The 27,507-nt window shown below is 47.3% G+C and overlaps 1 protein-coding gene across 3 annotated transcripts; it reads right to left on the bottom strand.

The window, feature by feature from the left end:
- Nucleotides 1–3,483: 3,483 nt before the first annotated feature.
- DLK2 (delta like non-canonical Notch ligand 2) lies at nt 3,484–27,507 on the bottom strand. Of its 3 annotated transcripts, none has more exons than XM_083433855.1 (6): nt 27,080–27,507; nt 21,638–21,739; nt 13,614–13,677; nt 7,693–7,823; nt 7,087–7,231; nt 3,484–6,647 (listed from the first exon to the last, which is right to left on the bottom strand). In XM_083433855.1, exons 1-6 carry the CDS (start codon nt 27,222–27,224, stop codon nt 5,879–5,881), a joined length of 1,356 nt encoding a protein of 451 aa, XP_083289981.1. In that variant the 5' UTR covers nt 27,225–27,507; the 3' UTR covers nt 3,484–5,878. The 3 variants fall into 3 exon arrangements, with proteins under 3 accessions (XP_083289981.1, XP_083289982.1, XP_083289983.1); XM_083433856.1 differs by having other exon boundaries at nt 27,087–27,174; XM_083433857.1 differs by having other exon boundaries at nt 26,645–27,094.

The following is a 27,507-nucleotide window of genomic DNA, read 5'->3' as shown; positions in this document are numbered from 1 at the left end:
CAAAAGGATAGCTACTCCAGTGAAATGGTGTTTGGAAGTAGTAATGCAGGAAGTTGGCTGACAACTCTTCTGCTGCATTCAAGCACACCTTGGCAATACAGTATGTTCAAGTGCTTTTTTGGCAGATTCTCCCTCTGTTGATTCTTTGTAACTCGCTGGAAGGAAATGGAACCCAAGCATATCATCTTATGAAAGACACCAGTATTATAAACTGTGTAGTAGAGAAATTTGAAATGGCCCTAGTTCAGTGGTAGAGCACATGTGTTGCACGCAAATGGTTTCAGATTCAGTTTCTGCTGTTTCACATGCAGAAAGAAAGAACTAAAAGTGCACCACTCAACTAGCTGAGCACCAATGCAGCTTGCATGTACAAAGTTTCATGTATAATCACAAATTTATGCAACATATTCTTAAGGGATAAAGCATGGATATATTGTGGGAAACAACAAGTTCATTTTACATATGGGAAACACTAGGAGAATTCACACTTGTGATAGGAAACACCATAGATAGGAAATACTTGGCCTTTCAGATGTTGTTGAACTCCAGCTCCCATTAGCACTAGCCAGCTTGGTTAATGGTCAGGAATAATGGGAACTGTAGTCCAACAACATTGGAGGGTCCCACAGTCCCTGTACAGTACTTGTTTTACATTGTTGTGTGTCTGTGTATATGCACGCACACTTGTGATGTCCACTCTGGATCCTATCTTCACTGCAATCTGCAGTGTAAATAGGCAGAGAGGCAGGAATCAGTAGGGGATGGAATTGTGTACAAACTGAAACCAATGGAGGTGCACTAGATCCGCTTGCAAAATCACCATCAGGAAGTACCCTTTAATGGAATGTTTGAAGTAATGTTTGGAATTCCACAATGTTCTTAAAGAGCAAGTAAGAGATTGTGTGTACGTAACCTGACATGTTCAGCAGTGGGTGTTGCAGAATAATCAGGGAAGTTGCTGTGCAGCTGGAATCTGGAAAGAGCTTGGCAGAAGTAGATTCATGCCACGCCTCATGTTCAAAAAGGTGGGACCTGTGAAGAGGGGTTTTCCTTTCTGGGTTGAGAATAGTATGTGTATGGAGAATGGTGGTGTTTGCATAAAGGAATAAAGAAATTAATATTTTCCTGTAAGAAGATTATGATGCTTTTAAAAACATTACATTTTTGCCTTTCCCCCTTAAGAATCATCACTCTTCTGTCACCGCTGCCTACTGTTCCATGAACCCAGGACTCCTCTTTCCCCCCACCTTCCAAATGGATTTCTGGAAACATTGGATATCCATTTTGTCTGCAGGCTGTGCATCTCATCAGTTAATTTGCCACAAAATATGCACTCTACAGGTAAAAATGGCTAGGAGCATAGGAAGACCTTTGATGCATCAGGCCAAAAGCCAATCAAGTCCAGCACATTCTTCTCACAGATACATACAGGAAGCCCACCAGCAAGGCCAGCATGCAACAGCTCTTCTCACTTTGTGTGTCACTTATTCTCTGACGCTAGCAAACAATGAAGCCCTACAGCAAACTGGCATATTCAAAGGATGCTTTGCTTGTTTGCTTCATTGCACCCTCCCCTCTGCTCTGCCCCATCTACCGTCAGCTGTTTTTCTTCCCTTCTCCAGTCTCACTTTCTTTTCTGCCACTTCCTATGCTTGGAACAACCTCCCTTTGTTTGCTCCTTAACTCTGTACATTTCCCCTCAAATCCCAATTTCCGAAAGACTTGTTCTCAACCTCCATAGGAAAGCCACTTCTTACATGCTTTCAGAGCAAAAGTAAGGACATTGGTACTGGGTGCAGATTGCAGCACCTTTGCTCAGGACCTCAGCTAGGGGCAAGGATAGTGTTAAGCAGCTTTTTCGTAAAACCTGCAAGGATGAGCTTGAAAGCACGGAGGCAATAACTGGTGAAGAAAAAACCTGGGGAAGGGAGGGCAGGATTCCTAGGATGGATGACACTGCCTGATACAGCTTCTTTGCCTGTCCCACATCTAGCAGAAGGAAAATAAAGCATGCAAAAAGGTCGAGGCAATTTTGCAGGGTATGGGCAGGTTACAGAAACCGGCTTTCTCTTGACGCAGTTTCAACTTCACCGTGTTACTTGATGCATTTCTCACTTGCGGCACTTCCAGGCTGTTGGTATTTCCAGGTGGGATTCAACCACATACTGGCAAATTCAGGTTGCACAGCTAGAGTTGACGTGGAGGTCTTGCACAACTATTTCCCCCAAAGGCTGGACTTTTTGCGATACGGAAAGTGACAGGGGAATAGACTAGAAAATGTGAGACGACACCTGCTTTGATGCCGTGTCTTCTGACCTCCTTACAAACAAATCAGAAGGAATGACCAACAAGCCGGTTGCCTGGGAGTGCTTTTGGTCATTCCCAAGCTTTTACTTTTCCCAGTGTGTGCAGTGGGCTCGCTGTCTCCAGCATCTTAGTGCCACCCACTCAGAATGAAAGGGGGGCTTTTAAGCATGTAGGAATGCTGAAAACACAAAGTGTTTCATTTTTAAGAGAATGGCGTGCAAGTTTGGTTATGTACAATGGAACTTCATGGTAAACATGACTCCAAATCATTTGCCCATATATGTGCATAGAAACGCCCCCCCCCCCCGAAGATCTAGGTGTATAGATCCTAAATGCTTAAAATAATTACTATTCTATAATTATAAAATTGTGTAATCTTAGGTTGTATAATCTGAGAAGGGGCGTGGCTGTGACTATCATGAAGGGACCCCACCTTTCTGAATTTGCTGCTCATGAGTAGGCGGCTTGGTCCGCAGGGCCTGAATAGCTGCTCTCCCCTCTGAATGAACCAAGCCCAGGCAGCACCAGGCAGCTGTTCATTCCGTACCATTTGTAACTGGGATCTTTCCTCGCTGCTCTCTTTGCCATCTACGCTGAGACATGAAAGCTGTGTTGCGTTTGAGCAGTTAGGGGAGGAGGGGTACACAGTTTCGCATTCTGCATTTAAGTCATGCTTCATACTGGATAGTTTTGGGTAAGTCACTCTATTTCCCTGCTTAACCTACAGCACATGAAGGAGATACAGTTGATTAAAAATAATAACTCTAAAGCAAGTTGTACATGGAAAAGTGTAGTGGAAATTACTCTACTTACTCTCCCATATGCATATGGCTTTTAGTACTCTTATCTTCTTGGCTGGACCACCTCCTCCCTCCAGACCTTTTAGAGCAGTTCAAAATGGCAGTACTTTCTTGAAATCTGGACATAAGAGATTTTCAAGCACTTGTTACCCCTCTGTAGGGAATTTGGAATTCTTTTGCAAAGGAGGTCACCCTCTTTCTCGTAGGGCTGACAGTGAGCCAAAGATGATAGCAATTCTGGCAGGTCAGGACCTGTGGTTAGAGGGGAACCATTGTGGTTTGGAGATGGGCCCAGTGGTACGTGATGGGACAAGGCATGGAATGACATCATCCAAGAGAGGGGAAGTCTGTGGAGGAGCAGGAAGGTGCTGGTTCATATACTCAATTTCCTGAATTTATTTTATAAAGTTACAACCATTCATCAACTGTGTATTACAAAAATAATATTTATGGTGAACCCCCCCCTTTTTTTTTGCTTTACTCAAGTTGCATTTCCAGACATGTAACCTCCTTGACCATGAAACTAGGGTGCTCATGTATTCTTATTTTGGGGTCACAGGGGAAAGAACAAGGGAGGTCAATGAGGAAAACATGCATGGCGTGCCTAAGCCACAGCCGCAGGGACAACCCTGACAGAAAGACCACTGTCTCTGGTATACCTGAAGTGGAACTGGCCCACTGAAGGTAAGGGAACTGAAGGTAAGGGAACTGTTTACCATACCGCCGTCTGACTCAGTTGTGTTACTTATTAAAACAGGAGATTTGAAGGCTGAGCTGAAAACAGGGGTGGGAATAAAAGTTCTATAATCATTTTTATGCCTCTCAAAGAGCACATGCCATTTTGGGTTGTTTTTTTAAAAAAAACTAGGGAGTGTTCCCTCAAAAGGGAGCAGAAACGTTTAAGGCAGCAGGAGGAACAGGTCCCCATTGCCTTGGCAACCAGACTGGTATCTGTCGTGACTTCGAAGCTGCATTACCCCCAGTCTGAAGCCCAACCCTGGGTTGAAATGTTATTCTGCTTACTGATCCCACCTGTGACCTCTGTTTGTTGGTATTCTGTGCAAGGGACTGCGTGCATACAGTTCGATGCAAATAGACTCTGAATGTGCAGTTTGTACCTTCCATTTTTGTAGGGCACAGATTGTGTGTTGTGATCCTATAAATGCTGGATCTGTATGTACGCAGGTTCTCTGCAGAAGTTAGGAAGGCGGAAGTCAGAGGCGGGAGTTGGAGGCAGGGCCAACAGAGCACCCCAAGCACCCCTCTCCAGATGAGCATCTCTACCTACACATAAGGGTGCATCGAGATGCGAGCAACAGTGTGCATGGACACCACCTGCATTTTGACGTGCACCAAGAACATGCACGCAAGCGTAGACAGTGTCTATACAGACTATCTTGCCCTCCAGCAAATGGGTCTTTGAATGAGTTTTCCCACTCTTTTCCAAACGTGTGTACTGCCTTCATTGCTGTCACTATGTAGCCAAATATGAATTGTTTTATGAGATCACCCACCGCCTTTACTTCCACATAGGGAAGGAGAATAACTGTTTGTAGTGACAGAACCTTTGCATGCAAAAGATCTCAGGCTCCATCCTCACCAACTTCAGGAAGGGTTGAGAAAGACCCCGAATTTGAAACCCTGAAGAGCTGTTGCCAGTGCAGCTGTTGTCAGTGCAGACACTACCAAGCTTGATGGACCAATGTTTTGGGATACATCCTCGGAAGTATACTTTTTTGCCTTAAGGCATCAGTATGGTTCAACATGTGCTACTGAAAAGTGCTATCATGGTTGCTTCTGGTTCACGCCCAAGTTTGATCTCTCACAGACATCAGGCCTTGGAATCAGGATTGCTAGGCCTCATATTTCCAGCTTCATACACAGCCATTTCTCTTCCGGCAAGTGAAGAGTCTCAGGCCAACCATCTGAGACTGAGAAGGGGAAGTTGGCTTAGTGCTTGCTTTTGACCCTTCCTGACACCAGAGCTGAGAAAATGAGGTTCTAGGGAGCACGATGTGTGAAATCAGGGTCTGAATAAACCCTTCAGGGAGGAGGGGAAGAGAAGGGTTTTGTTTCAGAGGTTCCAAACATTTGCAGCCAGATCAGAACTGGATGTAGTACAGGACACAATGGGCAAGACAATGATCTAGAATGGTCAATGTAGGCAGCAAAGTGGCTCATGGCACCACAAGGTCCTTAGGAGAGCTTATGGAGTTTGAAAACAGACTGAAAGGCCTCTAGGCAGAATGGGAGTCCCATATCACCTGTGCTAGAGGGTGGTGGGGCATACACAGAGCAGTTCCTGGGCCCCCTTGAGTAAACAGACAGGCCATAGGATACCTCCAATGACTCTGACCAAGAGTTACCAGATCCTTAAGGGCTTAGCCAAATACTACAACCTGTCCTGGCATGCTTAGCCTCATTCTAGCAACTCCCTTGGAGTGCTTGTGGGATGACATCCACCTGTCTTGCTTGCTGTTTCCAGCACTGGCTTTATCGTGACCCAGCACTCCCTTGGCTGCCCTTAAGACGTCGCTGCCACCAAGCCAGTGGCTTTAAGCTGCATGCATTCAAGGACTCCGCTTTCAAGCAAAGGCTCTGCTGCCTCGTGCACATCCTCTTCCCTGGCGATGCACGGCCTTGAGTTCGACCAGAGCCCGCGGTGCTTTGGGGGCGGACGGCCAGAGCATCCCCCTGGACGCTGCTCGGAGAATTCCTTGACTCATCTGGTGGGTGTACAGAGGTCGCCAGGCTCCGACTCAGGGGGGTCCTTACAGCTCAGTCGTTTTCCTGGGTTCTATCAAGACCGTACTCAACATGCCCACTTGGCACTCTTGGTCCTGGAGTTTCCTTGCAGACTGTGAGGGGCTTTGGCACCTCCGGCGCCCCCTCTGCCAGTTCTTCAGCAGCACCAACACAGTTACCAAGACTAGGAGGGCCGTGAGCAGCCCAAACACCAGCACTAAAATCAGCTGCGACTGACTCAGCCCCGAGTCCTGCTGAGTCACCACCTCTTTCACGGAGATCAAGAGCCCTCCCCCGTTTGATTTCTCACTATAGGTAGTGACCCGCTTCCCAGTCACCACAACCCGGACGGGCTCAGACTGGGTTGTCCAAGGGTTGCTGCTGGCCGTGCTTCTCACGACGTCGTTGCCGTGCCCCTTGGGATCAGGGTGAAACGCGGTGACCCACGTCGGCTCCGGAGCAAGGAGCTCACAGGTCTTGCCGACAAAGCCCTCGGGACACAGGCAATCGAAATCGTTGACGCGGTCGTAGCACTTTGCCCCATTTCTGCACGGCTGGCTGGCGCAGTCGTCAACGTTGATGCTGCAGAAACGCCCTTCAAAGCCAGTGGGGCATTGGCAGGAGAAGCGGTTGATGCCGTCGAGGCAGGTGGCACCGTTGGCACAGGGGCGCATCAGGCAGTCGTCGACGTCAATCTCGCAGTGGGTGCCAATGAATCCTGCCAGGCACTTGCAGGTGTAGTTGTTAGCAAAGCCGTTCTGGTCCAGGCACTCTCCGCCATTCTTGCAAGGGGACCTGAAAGGAGAAAATGGGGAGCAATCACAACACCCATATGGGCCGTCCTACATTTTATTCATCTGTTTAAATACCCCTTAACCGTTAGCATTTCTAATAACAGTTATTATTTTATTATTTGTACTCCACCCATCTGACTATGTTGCCCCAGCCACTCTAAGTGGCTTCTAAGTGCACGTAAAAGGTGCATGTAAAATTAAGCCACACAGGAAAAAATAACAACAAAAAGTCATCATAAAACTGAACGCTGCCTTGAAATCCTTGTTCGTGAAATGGTGCATTTTAAAGCCTTTTATGGCTGATCCTATAGGCGTTCACTCAGAGGTAAGCCCTACTGAGCTTAATGGGACTTACTCCTAGGCAAAGGACTGGAGCCTTTAAAAGGTTTTGCTCCTTGCCCCTGCCTTTCCTCCCATCTATTTCTGCTAGGATCTCTCACCCTGCCTTATCACACGGCCCCGTCTTCAGCTCACAGTTCTTTCCATGGAATCCTTCAAGGCACAGGCAAGAATATTCCCCATCTCGGTCGTAGACGCACTGGGCTCCATTCTGGCACGGGGTCTGGTGCTCACAGACATGCACGTCTGAAAGAGATGGGGAGAAAGAGGAGGAGAAAATGCAGGTCAAAAGTACTCAGGGCTGGTTTTTCATGCCAGACACCTCCCCTCCACAAGTATTCGAGTCAATGGCAAAAGTAGTTGTTTTCTCCAGGGAGGCCTCAAAGCAGAAAATGGGAAGACGGCCGAATTACTGCTGTTAATAAGGCTGTGCGGTTCTTCTGTTAAGGCTGAATTGCTGTAGTTTGGAAATGGCATCATTTGTCGGTAGTGAACGTGTTGTGTATGCAGAGGACCCGAGTTTCAGCCTTTCAAGACATCAGCAGCAGAAGCTATTGTTTGAAACTCTGGAGAGCAGGTACCAGCCCATGTGTTCTGGCTTGGTATAAGGCAGCTTCCCAATAAGCTTCTATTGCAGTGCCCTCCTTTCCCTGTCGTCCCCACTCTCCTCAATAAGTCCCCACCCTGTTCCAAGTGGAGTGACGCACCTTTCTTGCACAGCTTGCCAGCCCAGCCACTTTGGCAGATGCATTGCCAGGGTTGGTGGCACGTCCCATGCTTGCAGCCTGGCATCCTCACACACTGTTCACAGTATTCCCCTTCCCAGCCTTTGTCACACCTGCAGAAGGAAAACCAGAAAGTCAGAGCAGGAGAACGTCACCGCAGGCACCACGCAAAGGCACTAACAAAGCCATGTGCAGTAAACATCGCAAGGCATTAGACTGGCGTTTCATAGTCATGGGACTCAGCTGCATTAGTCAAAAAACAACGTTTTGAATGCGTTATAACATGCAACACCAGATGGTGCCAGAGAGCAAAAAAAAATATTCTATGTGATTTTTTGTTTATGTGTGTGTGTGTGGTTGTTATAATGATTTAATTTCTGACTTATTTATAGCACCCCTGTGTGTAGATCCACCAACGGTCTCTGTTCCTGGTGATAGGTGGAGGCAGGATCCAGGATCCTTTTCGGTCTCAGTGGCATGATAGGAAGAAGTACCTCGCACAAGAATGAGAGGGGAATTCGTGAAGGGAGCAGCAGCAGCAGGGGGATGGAGCCAAGGGTGAGGCAAAATGGAGGCACTTTGGGCAGAAGGCAAGAGGAGGGGTGGGGCTTATGAGTACCAGAAGTTTTGGTGAAGAGCATCAACCAGCCAAGATTGCCGCCTGTCTAATGATTGCCTGGGGACAGTGAGAAAATTATCTCTATTTTAAGAAATGTGTGGGTGGGCACAGCAGAGGAATCTCCAGCCTTGGTATTTGCCTTGGGGTTTTGCCATAGGTCAGGAGGGACAATCTGGGCTGTACACCTGATGTGCAAGGTCGGCAGGAAACTCTGCTTTTACCACTGTTTCTTTTCTATCCCAGTAACACCTGAATTGTTTTCAGAGAGAATAGGAATGGGCCGGTGCCAAACCTTAAGGCTGCAGTCCAGGAGAGCAGGGAACGTGGTGCCCTTAAGATGTTGCTGGACTACAACTCCCATCATCCCTGTCCACTGGCCATGCTGGCTTGAACTGATGGGAGTTGGAGTCCAGCAACTTTCGAAGGCATCACATTGTCCACCCCTGCTATACACCCTTACTCAGGAGTGCATCGCCCTGTTTTTGAGTAAACCTGCCTAAGACTGGGCTGCTGGCAATGGCATATCGCAGGCTACTTTTTCTTTGTGAAATTAAGCAAATGCACACATATCAAGCACCTTTCTCCCCATATTTTAAAGTATATTGAGAAAATATTGGAAGATAAAACCAAAATGGAAGGATGTACCAAGACATGACTCACGGGCAAGCCTTGTTCACCACACTTATAACTAGACTATAATAATTTATTATTTACACCCCACCCATCTGGCTGGGTTTCCCCAGTGCTGAAGCTTACCAAAGATCAAGCAGTGATACACGGGATTCATACTATGCTCATGCCTCTCTGTTCCTTGCAACTAATGAGATGCAAGTCCTGTGTTTACTCTGCAATCAGTGAGTCAGTGCCAAAAAGACTGAGCCCAGGTTTCGTGGGCGTAGTTTCTTTTTCGCGCCATACCTGTGGGTGGGGATTTTGCTCCTCTGCGCCTCCCCTACAGAGTTCTTCTCTTTTAATGGCAGAGAAATGCACGGCTGCACATTCCTGCCACTCTGAGGGAGTGGTGCAGAGGCACAAGCTCAGGCTGCCCATTTGCACAGCTGCAAAAAAGGAATCACTGAAACGAGACGTATACCCTTCACAAACCACAAACCAAGTGGGGGAAATACAGCATTAAAAAATGGCATCTGCTTTGTATTAAAAAACCCCACCGTGGGTGTGCCGAAGGGATAAAAATCAGAAATCTGCTTTGTTTTAAAAATCTGCTTTGTATTAAAAAACCCCACCGTGGGTGTGCCGAAGGGATAAAAATCAGAAAACATAAAGTCCAGGGTGAGGCCCCCACACAAAAAAACCAATTTGGTCTACACAGGACAACTCTGTTGACCAATGGAAAGATCAACGTCTGCCCCCATCCTTCAGCTGCAGTGAAGAAAGATGCCCTTCTTAGATGAGGTACATCTTGAACTACACAATCACAGGCTTTTTCTATCAGTCCTGGGTCTCTGGTGTCTTCAGGGTGGGGCAGGGGTGGGCTGACTTCAACCTCTTTTTGGTCTACCTTAAAAAACATGTATATAACATAGAAACCCCTTCATCAGCCAATGTGTGCTAAATTGCATAGCATAAGTCCATGCCTAGTATCTATTAACAGCCACAATACAACTGGTCTGTGATCCTGAGTATGTGCTCTTGTCAAAGAATGTAAGAAATGACTTTGCTGGGGCCACCTATGGCACCATTCTTTGGTTACAATCCCAACAGCCAGCGGACGCTGGATAAAATTGGCCGGTAGACCACAAAGCGGGCACTTTGCACAAACATCATCTCCTGAGCATGCGAGGGAACTTGCTCACACTGCTCACACTTCTCCTTCTAGACCCCTAACAGGTACCTTGCCTCAGGGGACCATGTTCAAACACCCAACCTCCTCTCCAACAATTGAGGGAGAGAGCATTCTGAACAGGTAAGCGAGAGAAAGAGGGACACGTCTTATAGTGCAGAAATGAAGAACCTATAGCCTTCCAGATGTTGTTGGACTGCAACTTACATCCTCTCTGACAACTGGCTACTGGCTGGGGCTGATGGGAGTTGGTATCCAACAGCATCTGGAAAGATCTGGGAGGTTGCCCAGCCCTGAAGAACATCTGTGCTTGATGGGAGCGGATAGTTGTCAGAATGTCAGGTGTGTTTCTGCATCCATTGCAGCTGCTTTGTAGGAACATAGCTCATATGCAAGGAGAAGAACAAACAGCCACCGCAAACACAGAGTTCTGCTACAACTCCCAAAGGTGAATGGCTTGGGGGGGGGGGAGAGAGAGACTGAGGCATGAGCCCTGGCAGAGCCCTCAGATGGCACCATTCCCTATTTTCTCTCCCTCCCTCACCAACACCATGCATTTGCTGTGGTTTCCCCTTCCTTCATGGGCTGAGCATTTCATGAAGAGGCTGTTGCACCAACACAGCAGTGGCAAATTGCCAGCCCCAGCATAATGTGAATATAGGGTTGCTCTGTAAATGACTGTTTTTTTTTGCTTTGAAAATTGTTGTATTAGTGACGGTGTGCCAGGACAAGACGCATGCAGCGTGGATGTGTTTCCTACTGCCAAATCCAGCGCTGGGTTGGAAAAGGAGGCCTACTCCAAGCATGCAACCCAGGGATGGCAACAGTACTGTATTACAACTGTAAAACTCTCAAAATAATGTCTGAAACTTATTGCGGTGTTGTAGCAAGTTATCTTACCCATGTTTCTTTGATACTGTTAAGCTGTTTCATAGGAAATGAGCCCATTTGAAATCCTAGGATTTAGTAGGATCTAAAATAGAATCTATGCAAAAGCCTCTCCCGTCTTCAGCTGAAAACCCTGGTTTCCAGACAAGGTCTTTATTTAGGCAATTCAAAGTAAATTTAATAAAAGACAAAAACAGCCTAGCAGCTCAGGTATTTCCTAGCTGCAGCTTCTAGCGATCAGCATATGTTATCCGAAAGCTTGTGCAATGTTGGCTGGTAACACAGAACAGTCATATAAAATTATAAAACTTTTGAAATGCTATTATCCACCCATTCTGGGGAGTGTCGTATGTGGGATGTTTTATTGCACTGTAAAATGCCATAAAAAACAATACAAAGCTTCAGTAGTGTAAGCAGGTGCTGATCGGGCAATGCCCTTTGACACTGCTCTTCAGCAGCTGTTTGAGGCTGCAGTATCCTATAGCAGGTTGACTGAACTCTCTGCCCAGATGCAAATAGATGGATTAAATAATCTGTTCTCCAGAGACCAAAAGAACAACCCATCAGATTAAGAAGGATGCTCACCATTCAAGGGAGATTTTTTGCAAAACAAGTCAACATCTACCCTAAAAATGACTACCAAAACAAAGGACTGTAAATATTCCATTATTCTGGGTGGGCCAGAATTTGGATCCCTGAAAAATATCACTATTAATTAAATTTCAAAGTAAATTTCTAGCCCTCAAGTTTATGGAGAAAATCCATATGCAATTATCTGCAGCAATCTCTTTCAACTTGGATCTGTGCTTCTTCCTTGGCTCTCAGACACGACCCACACACTTCAGTGATACACAGTGGGTTCAAAACCCTCACACAAAGCACTCTCTTCCATTCACTGTAAAATGCTGTGAAAAAGACGAAGGTGGGGAAATAAACTCACTTTTCCCAGACTGAAAGCATGCAAATGAAACAAGATTATGCAAACCGAGCCCATGATTCAGACGTGTAAATAGCAACTTGCTTGGTTGTCTATGGTGAGTAAGAATTAGCTATGATTAACTAAACTAGAAAGGCTAGCAACAACAACAAAATTTTCTTTCACAAATGAACAGCATGGGTATATTTGGGCAACCATTCTAGTTTTTTGGAGGGGAGGGGCTTTCTTTAAATGAGAGCAAGCAACATTGGTTGATTTGTTCATAAGGCTAACATAAAGTGTGTTCATTGCATCCATTCAAGTTGCTTCAAATGTGACATTTTTAATAAATGGAAATAACATCCCTATTAGGAAAGTGTGATATATATGGAGAAACAATCTCTTTTGTTCATGAAGCAGACAACAGCTGCACACAGTGGCCATCTTATCTATGGACTGGTGGTGAGATAAACTTAAATATCCCACTTAACACAGGAAAATGTACATATGTTTTGGCATGTATGGAGATTTTTTTAATGTAGAAAAAAATGTTACCTATGAAGTGGACTTTTGGATGAAAAACCGGCAGGGCCAGACCTATAAGTAATGAAGCAGCTGCCTCAGGCAGCAGAGGCAGGAAGGTGGGGAGGAGTGGCAGCATGGGGTTGGAGCAGGCCTGGCCCAAGACATTTTGACACCTGAGGCAAGCAACAAAATGGCGCCCACCCATCCAGGGGTGAGTGAAGATCTATATCAGGAACAAGAGGGGAGTAAAAATTTACATCGGGAGCAAGGGGGGAGTGAAGATCTACACTGGGAACAAGGGAGGGAATAAAATCAACCTTACATTAATTGGAATAATGAGGGAAATGAAGGTATTAATTTTTATAAAATATAAGAAACTGCAAAAGGGATGGGGGAGGAAGTCAAACTATAAATGCTTATTGGGGGAAAATTGGATTTGTATCTCTGTAAACCTGAAAAATAATATTTATTTTAAAATAAAATAAACCTTACCTGGTGGTTTAAGTGGGAATGGTGGGGGGGAGGGGGCAGCCTTTGGTGGACCAGATACCCACCATTTCCTCCCAAGTGAGCCAGCAGTACCTCATATTCACAAGAGGCCACTGTAGGGGTGGCATGGGCAGTACCTCATATTCACAAGAGGCCACTGTAGGGGTGGCATGGGGGTGCTGCTGAGGAGGCAGCAGATTTGACCTCCAAGAAACATGCCACAGCTGTTGCAGCAGTGGCAGCATAAGCGGGCAACGCATTCCTTAGAGGCTGGATCTGCTGTTCCTACAGATCCTGCTACCTGAGGCAGTCCCCTCCCCTTGCTTCATGGGTGGGCTGGCCCTGGTTGCAGAAAACATCTGTGTGTGCCACACAGCCAACTTTGCACCCTCTAGGCCGGCCTGCTGTCCTCAGGCACGGCTGTCGCAACACCGGTGTTGCAATAAAAACTAATGGCTAGTTCAATCAGCTTCTATACACTGAATGGGAGGGGACGCCATCTTGTCCTTTGTCGCACCAGGCAGCAAAATGTATTGGGCCAACTCTGAGAGTAGAAGCTTATAGGACACTACTTCTTGGGGTGGTTGGCACAAAATGTGCAGGGTTTGGAGTGACGCCGTGTTTGAGCTGCCCTCTGTTTTAACAGCACCCAAGTATGGCTTTACCTGCATTTGCCGTCCTCGTCACAGCTTCCATGAGCCAAGTTACAGTGGTCACTGCAGTCATCACCTGCAAGGCAAAGCAGAGAGCAGGATTTATTGCACCAGGAAGGCAGAACTCCAAGCTATGGCTAACTTGTGTCAGCAGGAAAAGGCTGGTGAACCCATCACAAATTTGCCAGGTTGGGACAGAAGTGTGTAGAATCCATTTTCATTTCCAGCATACACTTATCCCAGTTGTGTATGACCTCTCCCTGCCATCTGTAATATCACAAGACCAGTTTCTAGTGCAATAAATGGAAACGTTTCTACCCATTTATTGCATGCCATTCATGCTGTCTTCCCTTAATCTTCAGAGTGTCAAAGTGCTGATTTTTCTTAGCTGTGGGAGGCTCCATATTTTGCAGCTGGGAACATATGCTGCTTGCTGTCCCCCTCCCCCTTAAATATATATTTTAGGAAATTTTTTTAATATGCAATCGACAGACTGAGATCAAGCTCAACGTTGCAATAATACAGAACAGAACTGCCCTTCCGGAGAAAATCGCAACACAGATATAGGTCAGTGAACCATCAGGCAAGAGGATGCAAACGATAATAATTAAGCGCAAAAAAGAAATGAAGCAGAAGCAACAATCAACTTTCCAAATGAGCAACACGCTGTTTTCCCCCCTCAGGATGGATAGTGGACCATAGCTCATGTGTTAAGAGCACCTGCTTTCAATGCATCACAAGCTAAAAGGACCATGTAGGAGGAGATATGTGCCCAGAATCCTGTAGAGTCATTCCTGGTCCAGAAAAGAAATCAATACTGGGGAGATGGACCAGTGGCCTAACTCAGGGGAAGCTAGCTTCTTAGTTTCAAATGACATCTCTTTTTGGGGAGGAGGGGCTCATGCTACAGTAGTTGTCCTGTGGCAGCTGTACTTAATTGCATCCACCTTGCAAATGCCACTGCTAAAAAATAAACATGTTATTTGCATGATTACTTTATTTATTTACTTATTGCATTTATTTACCGCCTTTTCCTCTAAGATGGTGTACACGGTTCTCCTCCTCCCTATTTTATCCTCCCAACCTTCAGCTAAGATTCCTACATTGCAGGGGGTTGGACTTAGATGAGCCTGGGGGGGGGGGTACATTCCAACTTTACAGTTCTACAACCCAGTGAGGCAGGTTAGGCTGAGATATGGCAACAGGCCCAAGGTCACCCAGTGAACTTCACAGCTGAGTGGGGATTCGAACTCTGGTCTGCCAGGTCCTAGCACAGCACTCTAACCACTACACCACACCGGCTCTCTCTTCATGCTCCTGAATACCAGTTTGCAGGCTTCCCGCAGGCATCTGGTTGGCAGCTGCGGGAACAGGATGCTGGACTGGATTGGCCACCACCAGTACAGTGGTACCTCTGGATGTGAATGGGATCCGTTCCAGAGCCCCATTCGCATCCTGAAGCGAACGCAAACCGCGTCTGCACGGGTTGCGATTCGCCGCTTCTGTGCATGACATCATTTTGAGCGTCTGCGCATGCACGAGCGGCGCAACCCGGAAGTAACGTGTTCCGTTACTTCCGGGTCGCCGCAGAGTGCAACCCGAAAACACTCAACCTGAAGCAACTTCAACCCGAGGTACGACTGTACTGCTATTGCCACTTCCTGGAGAAGGTCCTTCCCCCACAAACACACTTAAGGAGAGGATCTGTGTCCCCCAGCACTGCAATATCTTAATTTTAAAACTTAACAAAGCAGTGATGAAATTGACGTGTCTCCACCCTACACACAGAAAGACACCTGCCCTGAATGCAGAGAAGGCCAGTGGCCCATCTAACACCGTCTCCTATTTTCACAGTGGCCAAGCAAAGGCCTATGGGGACCCCACAAGCAGAACTCAAGAGTGCTCTCTCCTGCAGTTTCCAGCAGCGGGTATTCAGAAAGGTCACTGCCTCCAATCTACTTACTATGGCAACTAGTCACCAATAGCCTTATCCTCCCCAAATCTGTCTGATTCTCTTTTAAAGCCACCCAAGATGGTGGCCATCATTGCCTCTTGTGGGAACGAGTTCCATAGTTTAACTTCCTTTTACCTGTCTTGAATCTTCCAACAACCAGCTTCAATGAATGTTCACGAGTTCTGGTCTTATGAGGGAGGGAGAAAAATGTTTCTCTAGCCACTTTCTCTATGCCATGCTTAATTTTTATAAACTTCTACCATGTCTCCTCTCATTCACCTTTTCTCTAAACTGAAAAGGCCCAACTGCTACAACAACAACAACAACAACAACAACAACAACAACAACAACAACAACAACAATTTTATTATTTATACCCAGCACATCAGGCCGGGTTTCCCCAGCCACTCTGGGCAGCTCCCTGCAGAACACTAAAAACAGAATAAAACTTCGAACATTAAAAACTTCCCTAAACAGGGCTGCCTTCAGATGTCTTCTAAAAGTCAGATAGTTGTTTATTTCCTTGACATCTGGTGGGAGGATGTTCCACAGGGTGGGGGCCACTACCGAGAAGGCCCTCTGCCTGGTTCCCTGTAATCTCACTTCTCGCAGTGAGGGAACTGCCAGAAGGCTCTCAGGGCTGGACCTCAATGTCTGGGCTGAACAATGTGCATGCAGATGCTCCTTCAGGTATACTGGGCCGAGGCCGTTTAGGGCTTTAAAGGTCAGCACCAACAGGTTGAATTGTGCTTGGAAACACACTGGGAGCCAATGAAGATACTTTAGGACTGGTGTTGTATGGTCCTGGAGGCCACTCCCAGTCACCAGTCTAGCTGCCACATTCTGGATTAGCTGTAGTTTCCAAGGCACCTTCAAAGGTAGCCCCATGTAGAGCGCATTGCAGTAGTCCAACGGGAGATAACTAGAGCATGCACCACTCTGGCGAGACAGTCTGTGGGCAGGTAGGGTCTCAGCCTGCGTACCAGATGGAGCTGGTACACAGTTGCCCTGGACACAGAATTGACCTGCGCCTCCATGGACATCTGTGAGTTCAAGCTTTCCTTACAAGGAGTTGCTCCATCCCCTTGACAATTTTGCTTGCCCTTTTCTGAACCTTTTCCAACTCTACAATATCATTTTTGATGTTTGATATTGTACAACAACCAAAGCTGTACACAGTATTCCAACTACACAGCATAACAGCATTGTGATATCAGCAGTTTTCGACTCAATTCCGTTACTGATACCTAGCATGCAATTTGCCTTTCTCCCCACAGCTGCCGCAAAATATAACTGTTTGAGAAGAGTGGCAACTGAACTCTCAGGAGTAACTGAGTGAGTTAATTGTGTTTTGCCTGCATTTTTATCTTCATATTATGCCTACTTCTTTTTAAAGTCTGTTGGTATTATTGTATTTTCTTACGTATATTTTCTATTATTTAATGCAACCAGCTTGGATGGCTATTTAAAAATACATTAAGCAGTAAATAAATATCGTTAAATTAAAATTAATTAACTAATTAATTTCTGTTCATTCTGTTGAAAGAAAGCTAATATGGAAGCACTCCAAGATTTAATCCAGTTTAAGACGCTGCTCTGATTAAGCACCGACAGTATGAATGAAGCTAAGCATAACAAATACTTCTGTTAACTTCTAGCAAACAAAACAGCACGGATCAAGAGGAACATATGGGAAATTCCCTTTGGATAGTACCCATTGTACTGCTGTCAGCAAGACAATCTTGCACATCTCCACCATGGCAATGCTGTTTTAGAAATGTTTAATTCATTCCCCACCCCTTACATTTTTGTGAAACAATACCTATCTACTCCTTCTTTGCCCTTTAAAGATACAGTGGTACCTCGCAAGACGAATGCCTCTCAAGACGAAAAACTCGCAAGACATAAGAGTTTTTCGTTTTCTGAGTTGCTTCGCAAGACGGATTTCCCTATGGGCTTGCTTCGCAAGACAAAAACGTCTTGCGCCTTTTTTTTTTAACCAATGCATTCGTATGGGAAACCGTCAATACACAGTGGTGCTTCGCAAGACGAAAAAATTCACAAGACGAAAACACTCGCAGAACGAATTAATTTCGTCTTGCAAGGCACCACTGTAAAATCCATTTCTCCCCACTGCAGCACAAATGCCATGCCATTTCTATAACCACCACAGTACAGTTGCAGAATGAAGGCTGGCACCAACTGGTACCATCAGATCAAAGTGTGAAGCACAGGTTGAGGGCCACACTCAGCAGAATTTGCTGGCGAGCCCCCAAACTCAACTGGGCCAGCTTGCCACCTTTTGAAGTGACCAAAGCAATACAAATCATCATCTAAAGCAGGAGTACCCAGCTGGTGCCCTGCAGATGTTTTGGTCTACAGCTCCCCTCATCCCTGACCACTGCCTGCACTGACTGGGGCCAATGGGAGGTGGATTCCAACATGGTAGGCTGCCGGTTCCTCACCCCTGCATAGAATCACAGAATCACAGAGTTGGAACCTCCTTGCAATGCAGGAATAGGACCTCCTTGAATTCAATGCAACCTTCTCTCTGGTAAATATGTGTCAGGGAACTGCCATCAGTGTCCGAGGGAGAGAGCAAGCTCCGAAGGGATCCCAGAGAGCGTCCCGGGAGTGGGAGAGACAGCCCATCTTCTGGGGGAGAGAATCAATTAAAGAAAGCCACAGCAAGGCGCAGGACACCTCCTGTTTTTCCAGCCTAAGGGGGAAAACATAATCTGCGGAAGGGGGACGAACACTGCTGTACTGAGACTCCTTGCTACCTTGAATGCACAGAGGGAGGAATAGATATACTCAAAGCAACTATAGCTGAGGAGCACTCTGGAAATTTGACTTGCAGGCCCCCAATATTTCCATTTCTCTGGCCCAGCACTTGAGATGAGCATCAGACCCTTTCCAAGGGATTGATTTCTCTTTATTTATTTAAATGTCTCCAAGGCTGTAACTGAGCTGTTTGTTCCCCAGTCCTGCCACCTCCCTCCCTCCCTCCCTCCCTCCCTCCCTATCCCCTCCCTTCTGGCACCTGAAGGCTCTGTTGCTTCTGCCCGCTAACTTTCACCTTTCTTTTTATTTCTTCTGTCATGTGCTGTGCCGCAAGTGACCAGGACCCAACGATCTTGTTGGATCGTGTGCGCTCGGGAGCCTTATCCACTTACATTGGTTTTGTACCACATTTTAATAAAATTAGCTCAAAAACAGCATTTTGTGTGTGTTTTTACAAAAAAAAAAAAAAAAAAAAAAGCTCAACAACTTTTCTGTCCGGATTTTCACTGTTTGAAATATGGCAACCCTATACATAGGCCCCTCTCGGAAAACTACCATTCCCAGAATTCCCAATGGAAAAGGAATGAGCTTAACCCGGTACGAGTCTCTGGTGTAGATACACCCATATTCCCAGGGCTAAACTTAACAATATGTTACATACCTGATGAAATGTGTTATGTATGGTCTCCTTAAAAAATAAAAATAAAAAACAGTTGCGGAAGACCAGATTGGTCCATGCCTATCTGGACTGTGGCGTGAAGGATAGGGGAAATAAGTCTTTCCCCCAGTATAATTCTCGTAACAAAAATTGCCTCCCAGACCTGCTATTTGCCCTGGAAGGAAAGCAACTATGAGTGCAAATAGCATCTTCCCACCTACGGTAAATAGCAGCTTGTGTACATGTGTGGTTTTTGTTAGGAAAACGGGGGAGAGGGGAGTTTTGTTTTTTTAAGCACACAAACATTTCCTCCATGCTATGGTCATAATCCAGATCAGGCCTTTGCAACAGCTTCTGTTTTACAACATGTGAAGAAGATACACAATTGTGATCATACACTGATTATTGTACAGTGGTACCTTGGGTTACATACGCTTCAGGTTACAGATGCTTCAGGTTACAGACTCCGCTAACCCAGAAATATTACCTCGGGTTAAGGACTTTGCTTCAGGTTGAGAACAGAAATCGTGCAGCGGCAGCAGGCAGCCCCATTAGCTAAAGTGGTACGAATTAAGTAGGTACCACTGTATTGTCTAGTTTGGCCCCTGGGCATGGCTTGTACCAGGGACGTTTGAAGGCCTTTCACGGAATGTCCAGCAGGTGTCACTGCATGCCTAAAAACACCAAGGGGCAGGGGGAGAGTAATCGCACCTTGGGTCCGGGACAGCAGGGGCAAATGTCAGGGGACAAACATATTAAGCTTTGGCACTTGGGCTAGTTCAATGTTGTACTAGTTGCATGTCACTCTCCCTTGAGCTTTTCCTCCTGTCTTTTCAATGCAAAGCTGCCACAGTAAATCCCAAATCTGAGCAAAGAACATCACGGAGGGAGAGCTGCTGGACTCTTTCCCATCTGACCCGTTTCCCCACTGCAGATGACGCTCCTGCTGCTTTTCTAACTACATGGGGGAAGTCGCAGGTCACCTCCCCCTCTGGGTGGAGAAGCAAGGGGGGGGGCTTTGAGCAGAATGATGGTCGTAGCGGGAAGGGTCAAGCAGCCCCTTCCTCCACTCAGATCTGTTGCTTGCAGAGGCTGCTTTGGATTTATCCAACTGCCCACCTGGACACGAGCAGGGGAATTCATGGAGCTAGGAACAGCATTTTCCTATTGTCCGTTTGGATACTTTATACAATTATTAGCAATTTCGTTCAGTATCTCCTTCCTTAGAGGGTTTTAAGCAGAGAGTGGGTGACCATCTTTCATGGATGCTTTAATTGAGATTCCTGTACTTGGGGTCCTTTGCAATTCTATGAGTCTATGATCATAGAAAAAAAAATGTATGCCCCATTGCCAGTACAGTGGAACCTCGAGTTGTGAATGTGATCTGGCGGGGGGGGGGGGCACATTCACAACCCGCAGCGTTCACAACCCGCAGGGCCATGTCTGCACACGCGTGGGTTGCGATTCGGCGCTTCTGTGCATGTGCAAAGCGCGGTTTAGCGCTTTTGTGCATGCGTGAGCACTGAAACCCAGAAGTAACCCGTTCCGGTACTTCCGGGTTTGGCGCAGTGCGCAACCCGAAAACACGTAACCTGAAGCATCTGTAACCCGAGGTACCACTGCATCACTGTAATCTATCTAGTCTATGCTTAATCAAAGAAGGTCCATCTTGCTGGCAACCCAGATACCACTCTGGCTAAAACCTATGTGTTGGGGACGGGACTTTCCTATGCTGCACTATCTTATGAAACCCAAATAGTACAGTACCATTTGTCTACCCAAACTCACACAGAAGCAGAGAGGGCACACACAGACACAAACTTACCTCTAGCTCTGTTAATCTCATGCCAAGCTCAGTCTGCTACACAAGATGGGTCAACCAGCGGTATTTTAATTTGCTCACAACCAGGAAAGAAGGCTAGACCATTCCTCTCCTTACATGTCATAACTAAGCTGCCTTCTACTGAGTCAGACCATTGATCCATGGAGTTCAGCAGGGTCAACACGTCAATGACAGAGCATCTGCTCTGCATGCAGGAAGGCCCTGGGTTTCATCCCCATCATCTCCAGGGGGAAAGTCCTGATCTGCTACCCTAGAGAGCCACTGCCAAACAGTGTGGACAATGCTACGCTAAGTGGAACAATAGTCTGACTCAGTAGAAGGCAGCTTCCCTTTGTTCCAGGGTTTCAGACAAGAGTCTTTCCCAGCCATGAGTGGAGACACGAAAGATTAAACCTGGGACCTTTTGCATACAAAGGATGTGCTCTGCCACTGAGCTACGGCCCTTCCTGAAGTAAGTAAGTAGCCGCATGTTACTCCCTGCAGGAAGCAGGAGGCAATTTCCCTGTAGACAGGAATGTTCTTATAACCACCCTACCTTGTGGACCTTAGCTTGACTCCCTCCTCTATAGCCTCTACAGGACAACTAAGTGATGAAACCCACACACTTGAGTAACGTTTATGCTCATATGTTTTTCCCTGGCACCTGAAGAAAGGGAGACCTCTTTGAACACGAGGAATCATTCACAGGGAGTTAAATGGTGGTTTCTGCACACCGCTGCAGAATGAACCCTTTACCTTTCTGCTGTAAGAGACTTCATGGCCAGGTGGAACCAAAGGAACATTGAACTCATCCTCACCTTGTGTAAAATGGTGATGGGCCACCAGGATCCAAAGCAAGGACATGAGCTGAAGACAGAAGCTCCTGAGCATGGTCAGCGTGGCCCCACCGAGATAGTCACCTACAAGGGGATGAAGACAAAGTCAGACCAGGATGTTGGCACTTCCGCAGTGCTATCGTAGAGCTCCAAAACACTATTATTGCTTATTCCAAACACAATTATTTCTATGAGTTTCCATTCTTCTTTAAAACAAATGCCAGCTGCGTCAACAATTCCCTTGGCTTGGAGGCTGAAAGCACAAGAGCAGTAGACTTTCTGAGTCTGCCCCCATGCAGTGAAAAAACAAAACACCTGTTTGTAGGACCCCCCCCCCATTTTTAACCTTCACACTCCTATCGCCTCCCCCACAGAAAGAGAGAACACCCCTGAACCCGTACAACATTGAGATCTCCCATCAAAGCATCCCAAGGATATTCCAAAGCACAGGCTATAATTTTGAAACGATATTGGTGTTGCGTTTCTTCTCAATGCAAACCTCTAGCTGTGCTGCGTTGTGCACTGATAAGATGACATATGCTAATAGGGTGAAAACTGCTGAACAAAAATAAAATGAAATTGCATGTCAGCCCAGAAGTAAGTCCCATTGAATTCAATGGGGCCTGCTTCCAAATGAAAGAAAATAGGATTACAGCCTAAGTAATGATGCTCCTTCTTACTCTGTTAAGAATCGGGGGGGGGGGAGAGAATTAACTTCTCTGTCTTCGGCAGGTGGTTAATACAATCAGGAGCACTTTTGTGTGGGTTGAGTTCTAGAGGTGAGGATCAGAAGCTCACCAATCTGATGTTTAAAACACTGCTAAATATTGATTTTTAGTTACAGCTCTTCCCATGTCACTCTAGAACAACTCTTGTTTCCATCCGCTTGCTATCAATCTCTCTGAAGCAGTATTGCGGCCATTTCTTAAGATGATAAGGTTTATGTACTGGATTATCACATTTGCATCCAACCCTATGAACATTTGGAGCTGCATTATGCTGTGTAAGATGATTGGTCTATATAACTCAGCATTTATTTGGACTGATAAGGTATTTTCCATCCTCTGCTACCCATCCTGGGACTTGCTGGTGAAGATAAATATGCAATCCTTTTAACTGGAGATGTCAGGGGTTGAACTTTGGACCTTAATTTTTCCTGCATGCGAGGCATTCGCTCTGTCACTTAGCTTTGGCTCCCACCTTCCACCAAAGAACTCCAAGCAGCATATAGGGGCAATTCTACTGTACCCTCACAGTAATCCTGGGAGGTGGATTATGCTGAGAGAAAGCTACTGCCCAGTCCCACCCTCTTGAAGGTGGACTGTTATAGGCAGGCACCATTTGGCCAGCATGTGTGAATCTTATGCTTTGCATTTTAAATAAAAGCTCTGGCGTCTGTTAATGAATGAATATCAAACTTACTATCGTGTAAAAGCTTGCAGCCATTACAATATTGAAGGAAGTGTGAACAACTGACTGAGACATATGCTAGAAGTCAGTTAGTAATCAGGAGGCCAGAGCAAACAGATTCTTAACAGGATCGTTTCATGCCTATCTACCTTATGGGCATAGAATTTGTTCACAATGTTCAGATATATGTGGCTAGTGGTACATTTGAGGCTATAAATCCAAGCAAAAGAAATGTAGAAATGATCTGGTAAGAAATACAGACAGACAGTGAAAATAATGTTTTTCTTCTTCTCCCAGCCAGGCACAAAAGGGAGAAACAGAAAAGCCCTTCCTACTTCAAAGAGAGACCTCAATGAAATACAACATATTTGAAACACAGTAGTAAATGAATGAGGTCCTTGGGATAGAAAACAAAGTCTATCCAGCTGTCACATATTTACTCTTCTTCAAATGCCAGGACACACCCACTGAGGGTTTATCTCCAGCATATGCTTATCTACACTAGAGAAATATTGGTTTAACAGTTATTACCTCTCTTTTGAGCACCCCGAGGCCTGCTGTTTTGAGAGTAAATGGCCCGGAATCTCCAACAGAATATGCACTACTCTCATTAAGCTACAATTCCTAAAATTTCTTGGGACAACCTGAGCTTGTCAAACTGGCATAAAACTGATGTAAGATTGTAGCGTAGATCTTATACCCTGAGGTGACACCTAATAGCGCTATTGTGGGAGAATGACATCTGTGCCACATCTGCCAATGACACAGAATATGTTAGAAGGATATTTCGGGTGAGCTTTCAGATAAAGATTCTAGTCATGTTTGATTATTAAAAGCCTGTGTTATTTTTATTAGCCTGTATAGAATTCTGGTCATATTCTGCTTTGGGTAACTGTACTCTTACTACTTCCCCCATATGCCAATTGTTGTTACAATTGGCCAGAAGATTCTCTTTCATTTCCTACCCTGAAGTATTGTGTTATGGGGTGGTACTTTGTGCTGCCGAACAGCTGCTGCATATCAGAGGAGGGCAAAGTGATTCCTGTGAATCTTATAAAATAATTTATGGATTAAGGATGAACAGTTGGCAGCCAATTCCTCCTGAGCTGTTAGGACCCCAGCTGAATGCCGCATGTCATTGAAAAGGTCATTTCTCTTTTCCATTCCCAATAAAATCTCCAAAGCAGAGATATGACCTCCTGGAGTTCAAGGCTACCCTAAAGCATTTTTTTCCTAATTCTCCCTCCCCCCCCCCCAGATTTGTGTATTTACTCCTCAAGCAACAATTTCAATACCTTGAAGCATGCTGAAGTATCCTTCACAAAATGACTGGTGTCACATAAGCAACTGCCATGGATTCTCAACATTACAAATTGATTCACTCCCTCTCTCTCAAGTAGTGGAGGGCTATTTGATCATAGCAGGGAGCAATGAGTTAACCGTTCCTGGGACAACAAATGGGATTCAGAATGTCTATATCGGTTTGCAAGTGGATGAGGCTTCCTTGGGTTAACTGGAGTGGAGGTCGCCAGATGGGTCTATAAGGTTTAGGGAAGATGACATCCTAGACTATGTAACTGCATGGAAGTCATAGGAAGGGGATAATCAGTGGACTGAGTAACAGAGTTACTAAATCAAGAGTTCACAGACAGAACCCGCCGATTACTGGTCTTCAGGTCAATAGGCAGGCAAACTGTGCTGCAATGTCAAAAGGGTCTGTGGATTTTATCGGATTGGGCATATTTGGAAATAGGATGTTTGCTTTTCTGCTTTAGGCAGCCAACAGAAAATGCTGAAGAATTGCTACAGTAACAACCAACAGAGGCTCGGTCAAATGGATTATTGGAGGCAATGTACTGGGGAGGAAGCTATAAATTATCCTCAAATGTAGATGTTGCCTCCCTCCTCCAGAGCTTCCCACTGTTAGCCCCCAAACCCGTACCCCTAATTTCACGTGGGGCCAGCCATCTCTCCCTTAACAAGAAAAGGGGGAAATGCATTGCTCAACTGCAGACGGAAAATCTTTGTCAAGCAGCAAAGCTGTGAGGGGCTCATAGAGCATCCCGAGTACCATACGATGTATTTTTAGGTGCACATCTAAGAGTACACCTTAGATGTTTTAAAAACACACCTAAGAAGGTTAACAGGTGAACCTCTCTGTCAAAAAGGGCAGTTGTGCTAAGCAGCCATGACTGCCTCCAGCTCCTTGTGGCTTGTGCATCTGATGGCAAAGCCCAGGTTTTGCCCTGTCTCTGTGTAACCTGTGAAATGGCTCTCAATGAATCAGGGACTGAAGAATGCTAGGGAGCAGTAGTGGCTGGCGCCCACTGAGATCAACAGAGCCAATGGCAACAGAGAGAGCCAATGACAGGCAAAGAGAGACAACTCACTCATTCTAGTTTTGTCCCGATCCCCCCTCCCCCTCCTCCCATCTGTGTCCTACAATGGCAGCACTAAAATTAAGGCGGAGGAAGCTGACAACCAGGGCCAGCCCTCGGAATGAATGAATTTAAGTGAGAAGGCAGGCAGGTGAGAGCAGCGTCCCGCTCACCTTGATGGACCAGCGTCCACTGGCTCACAATCAACACTATAGAGATGTTGCTGCTTTCTAGAACGTGTGGATACTTCGAGGGGCGACTGCAAAAACATGACTTTTTTGTTTTTTGCATCAGCCCCTTGGGGCTGCGGAGGGATAAGAACCTCGCTTATGGGGGTGTCTCCAAAAAGGCCTCCCGCCCCACGTGCCGGCCTGATGTCCCGAGTGCTGTGCATTTTGGCCCCTGCTGGCGGACAGGGCAGGTTGGGCTCCCTACCATGTCGCTGCCCTACCATGGATTCCTAGCCCGGAGTGGGGTCGCCTCCTCGCCTCGGAGAGGTGAAGGAACCACTCCCGATCACTCCTCCCCGCAGCCCCCCGCAGCCCCACGTGCTCCCGCCGTAGCTGCTACCACAACCACCGCCAGGCAGGAAGGCAGGCAGGCAGACATCCCTCCTGGCATCCTCTCGGCGAGGGCGCCCCCACCCCGAGGTAGGGCAAACCCTCCCTGCGCCCACATGGATCGCTGCCCCTTCCCAGCGCGGAGGGGCTTTTCCTCCCAGCCCAGCCCGCAGCGGCGCACATGCGGAGGGAGGATCCCGAAGCAGCCTCCATCCGATCACAGCCGCGGGAGCAAAAAGGAAAAGAGAAGAAAAAGAAAGAAGGGGGAATCTGGGTACCGAGGAAGGGGGCAGCACCAGGGAGGCATTCCCATCTGCCATCTCTTCCATTTTCTCCTCTCCACCTCCCACCCACACCCGTCGGGCCGCTGTTGCAGGCGCTCTCCTCGCCCGCGTGCTGTCGGATCCTCCCTCCCAAATCCAGCTTCCCTGCCATTTCGGCAAAAAAACACACACACAACCAAACACCCCCAACCCTCTGCAGCTCCCCCCCCATCCCCTGGGATCCCCTCCCCTCCCCATTCCTCTAGCTTTCCCCCAGCACACATCTCTCCCATTTTGGGCGCCGCCACCCCACTCCACACACACACACACACGTATCATACATCTATCCGCACGCGCGCAACTTCCCCTCGTCCTCACCTCGGCGCTCGCGTCGGCGGCTCTTTCCTTTTTCCCCTTAGGGGCGTGCCTGCCTGCCTGCCCCCCGCCCGCAGACTAGCGTGGGGATCGGCCAAGCGGGTCTGCCATGCCCTACGCTGCCCGGGCACCGGGGGTTCGGGAGGCGCGGCGGCCAAGCTGCCTGCTGGCCTCCCCGCTCCTCCTGCTGGCGCTGCAAGCGCTGCTGTTGCTGCTCCGCCTGCTGCAGCAGCCGCCGCCGCCGCTACTGCTGCCGCCGCCGTGCACGCTCAGGCCGGCTGCCAGGGGCTGCGTGTGGCTACACATCCCTGCTCCCTCCCTGGGACATTCCGCCTCCCGCAGCCCGACTGCCGCGAAAGGAGCGAGGAGCCAGGAAGCCCAGGGCCCCCCGAACCGCAGGCGGACGCCCAGCCCCGCCGCCTGCCCAGCCCCGCTCACCTCTCACCTGCGACTCTTTCAGCCCAGACTCGGGGGAGGGAGCGGGGGGGGGGGAGAGAGGAGGAGAGACGCCTCTCCATGAACTACGAGCGGGATTGGCGCCTCCCCCCCACCCGGGCCAGGAGCTCCTTTCCCTCTTTCTCATCTCAGCGTGAATTGGCCGCGGGCTTGGGCCTAGGTGGCCCGACAGTAGGCCGCCCCACCACCTCCAATGACTGCTTTGGCTGGGTCGGTGCCTTGCGTGGCTGGGAGGGGTGAGAGATCCTGGGAGGCAGCCTAGGTGCCATCAGAGGCAGCAGCCCAGGAACCCTGCAGAATGAGCAAGAGGGTATCCCTCTTCCTCCCCCTCCCCCCCAAAATGGCAGGATCTAGGTTTCAGAGTAAATGCCATTGGGAAGTTGTGTTGGAATATGACAGTTCAGAATCAC

The sequence above is a fragment of the Podarcis tiliguerta genome, assembly GCF_965153285.1.
Source record: "Podarcis tiliguerta genome assembly, chromosome: 3".
NCBI lineage: Eukaryota > Metazoa > Chordata > Lepidosauria > Squamata > Lacertidae > Podarcis > Podarcis tiliguerta.
Note: the sequence above shows the minus strand (reverse complement) of the source record. Positions and strands in the feature narration are given on the sequence as shown.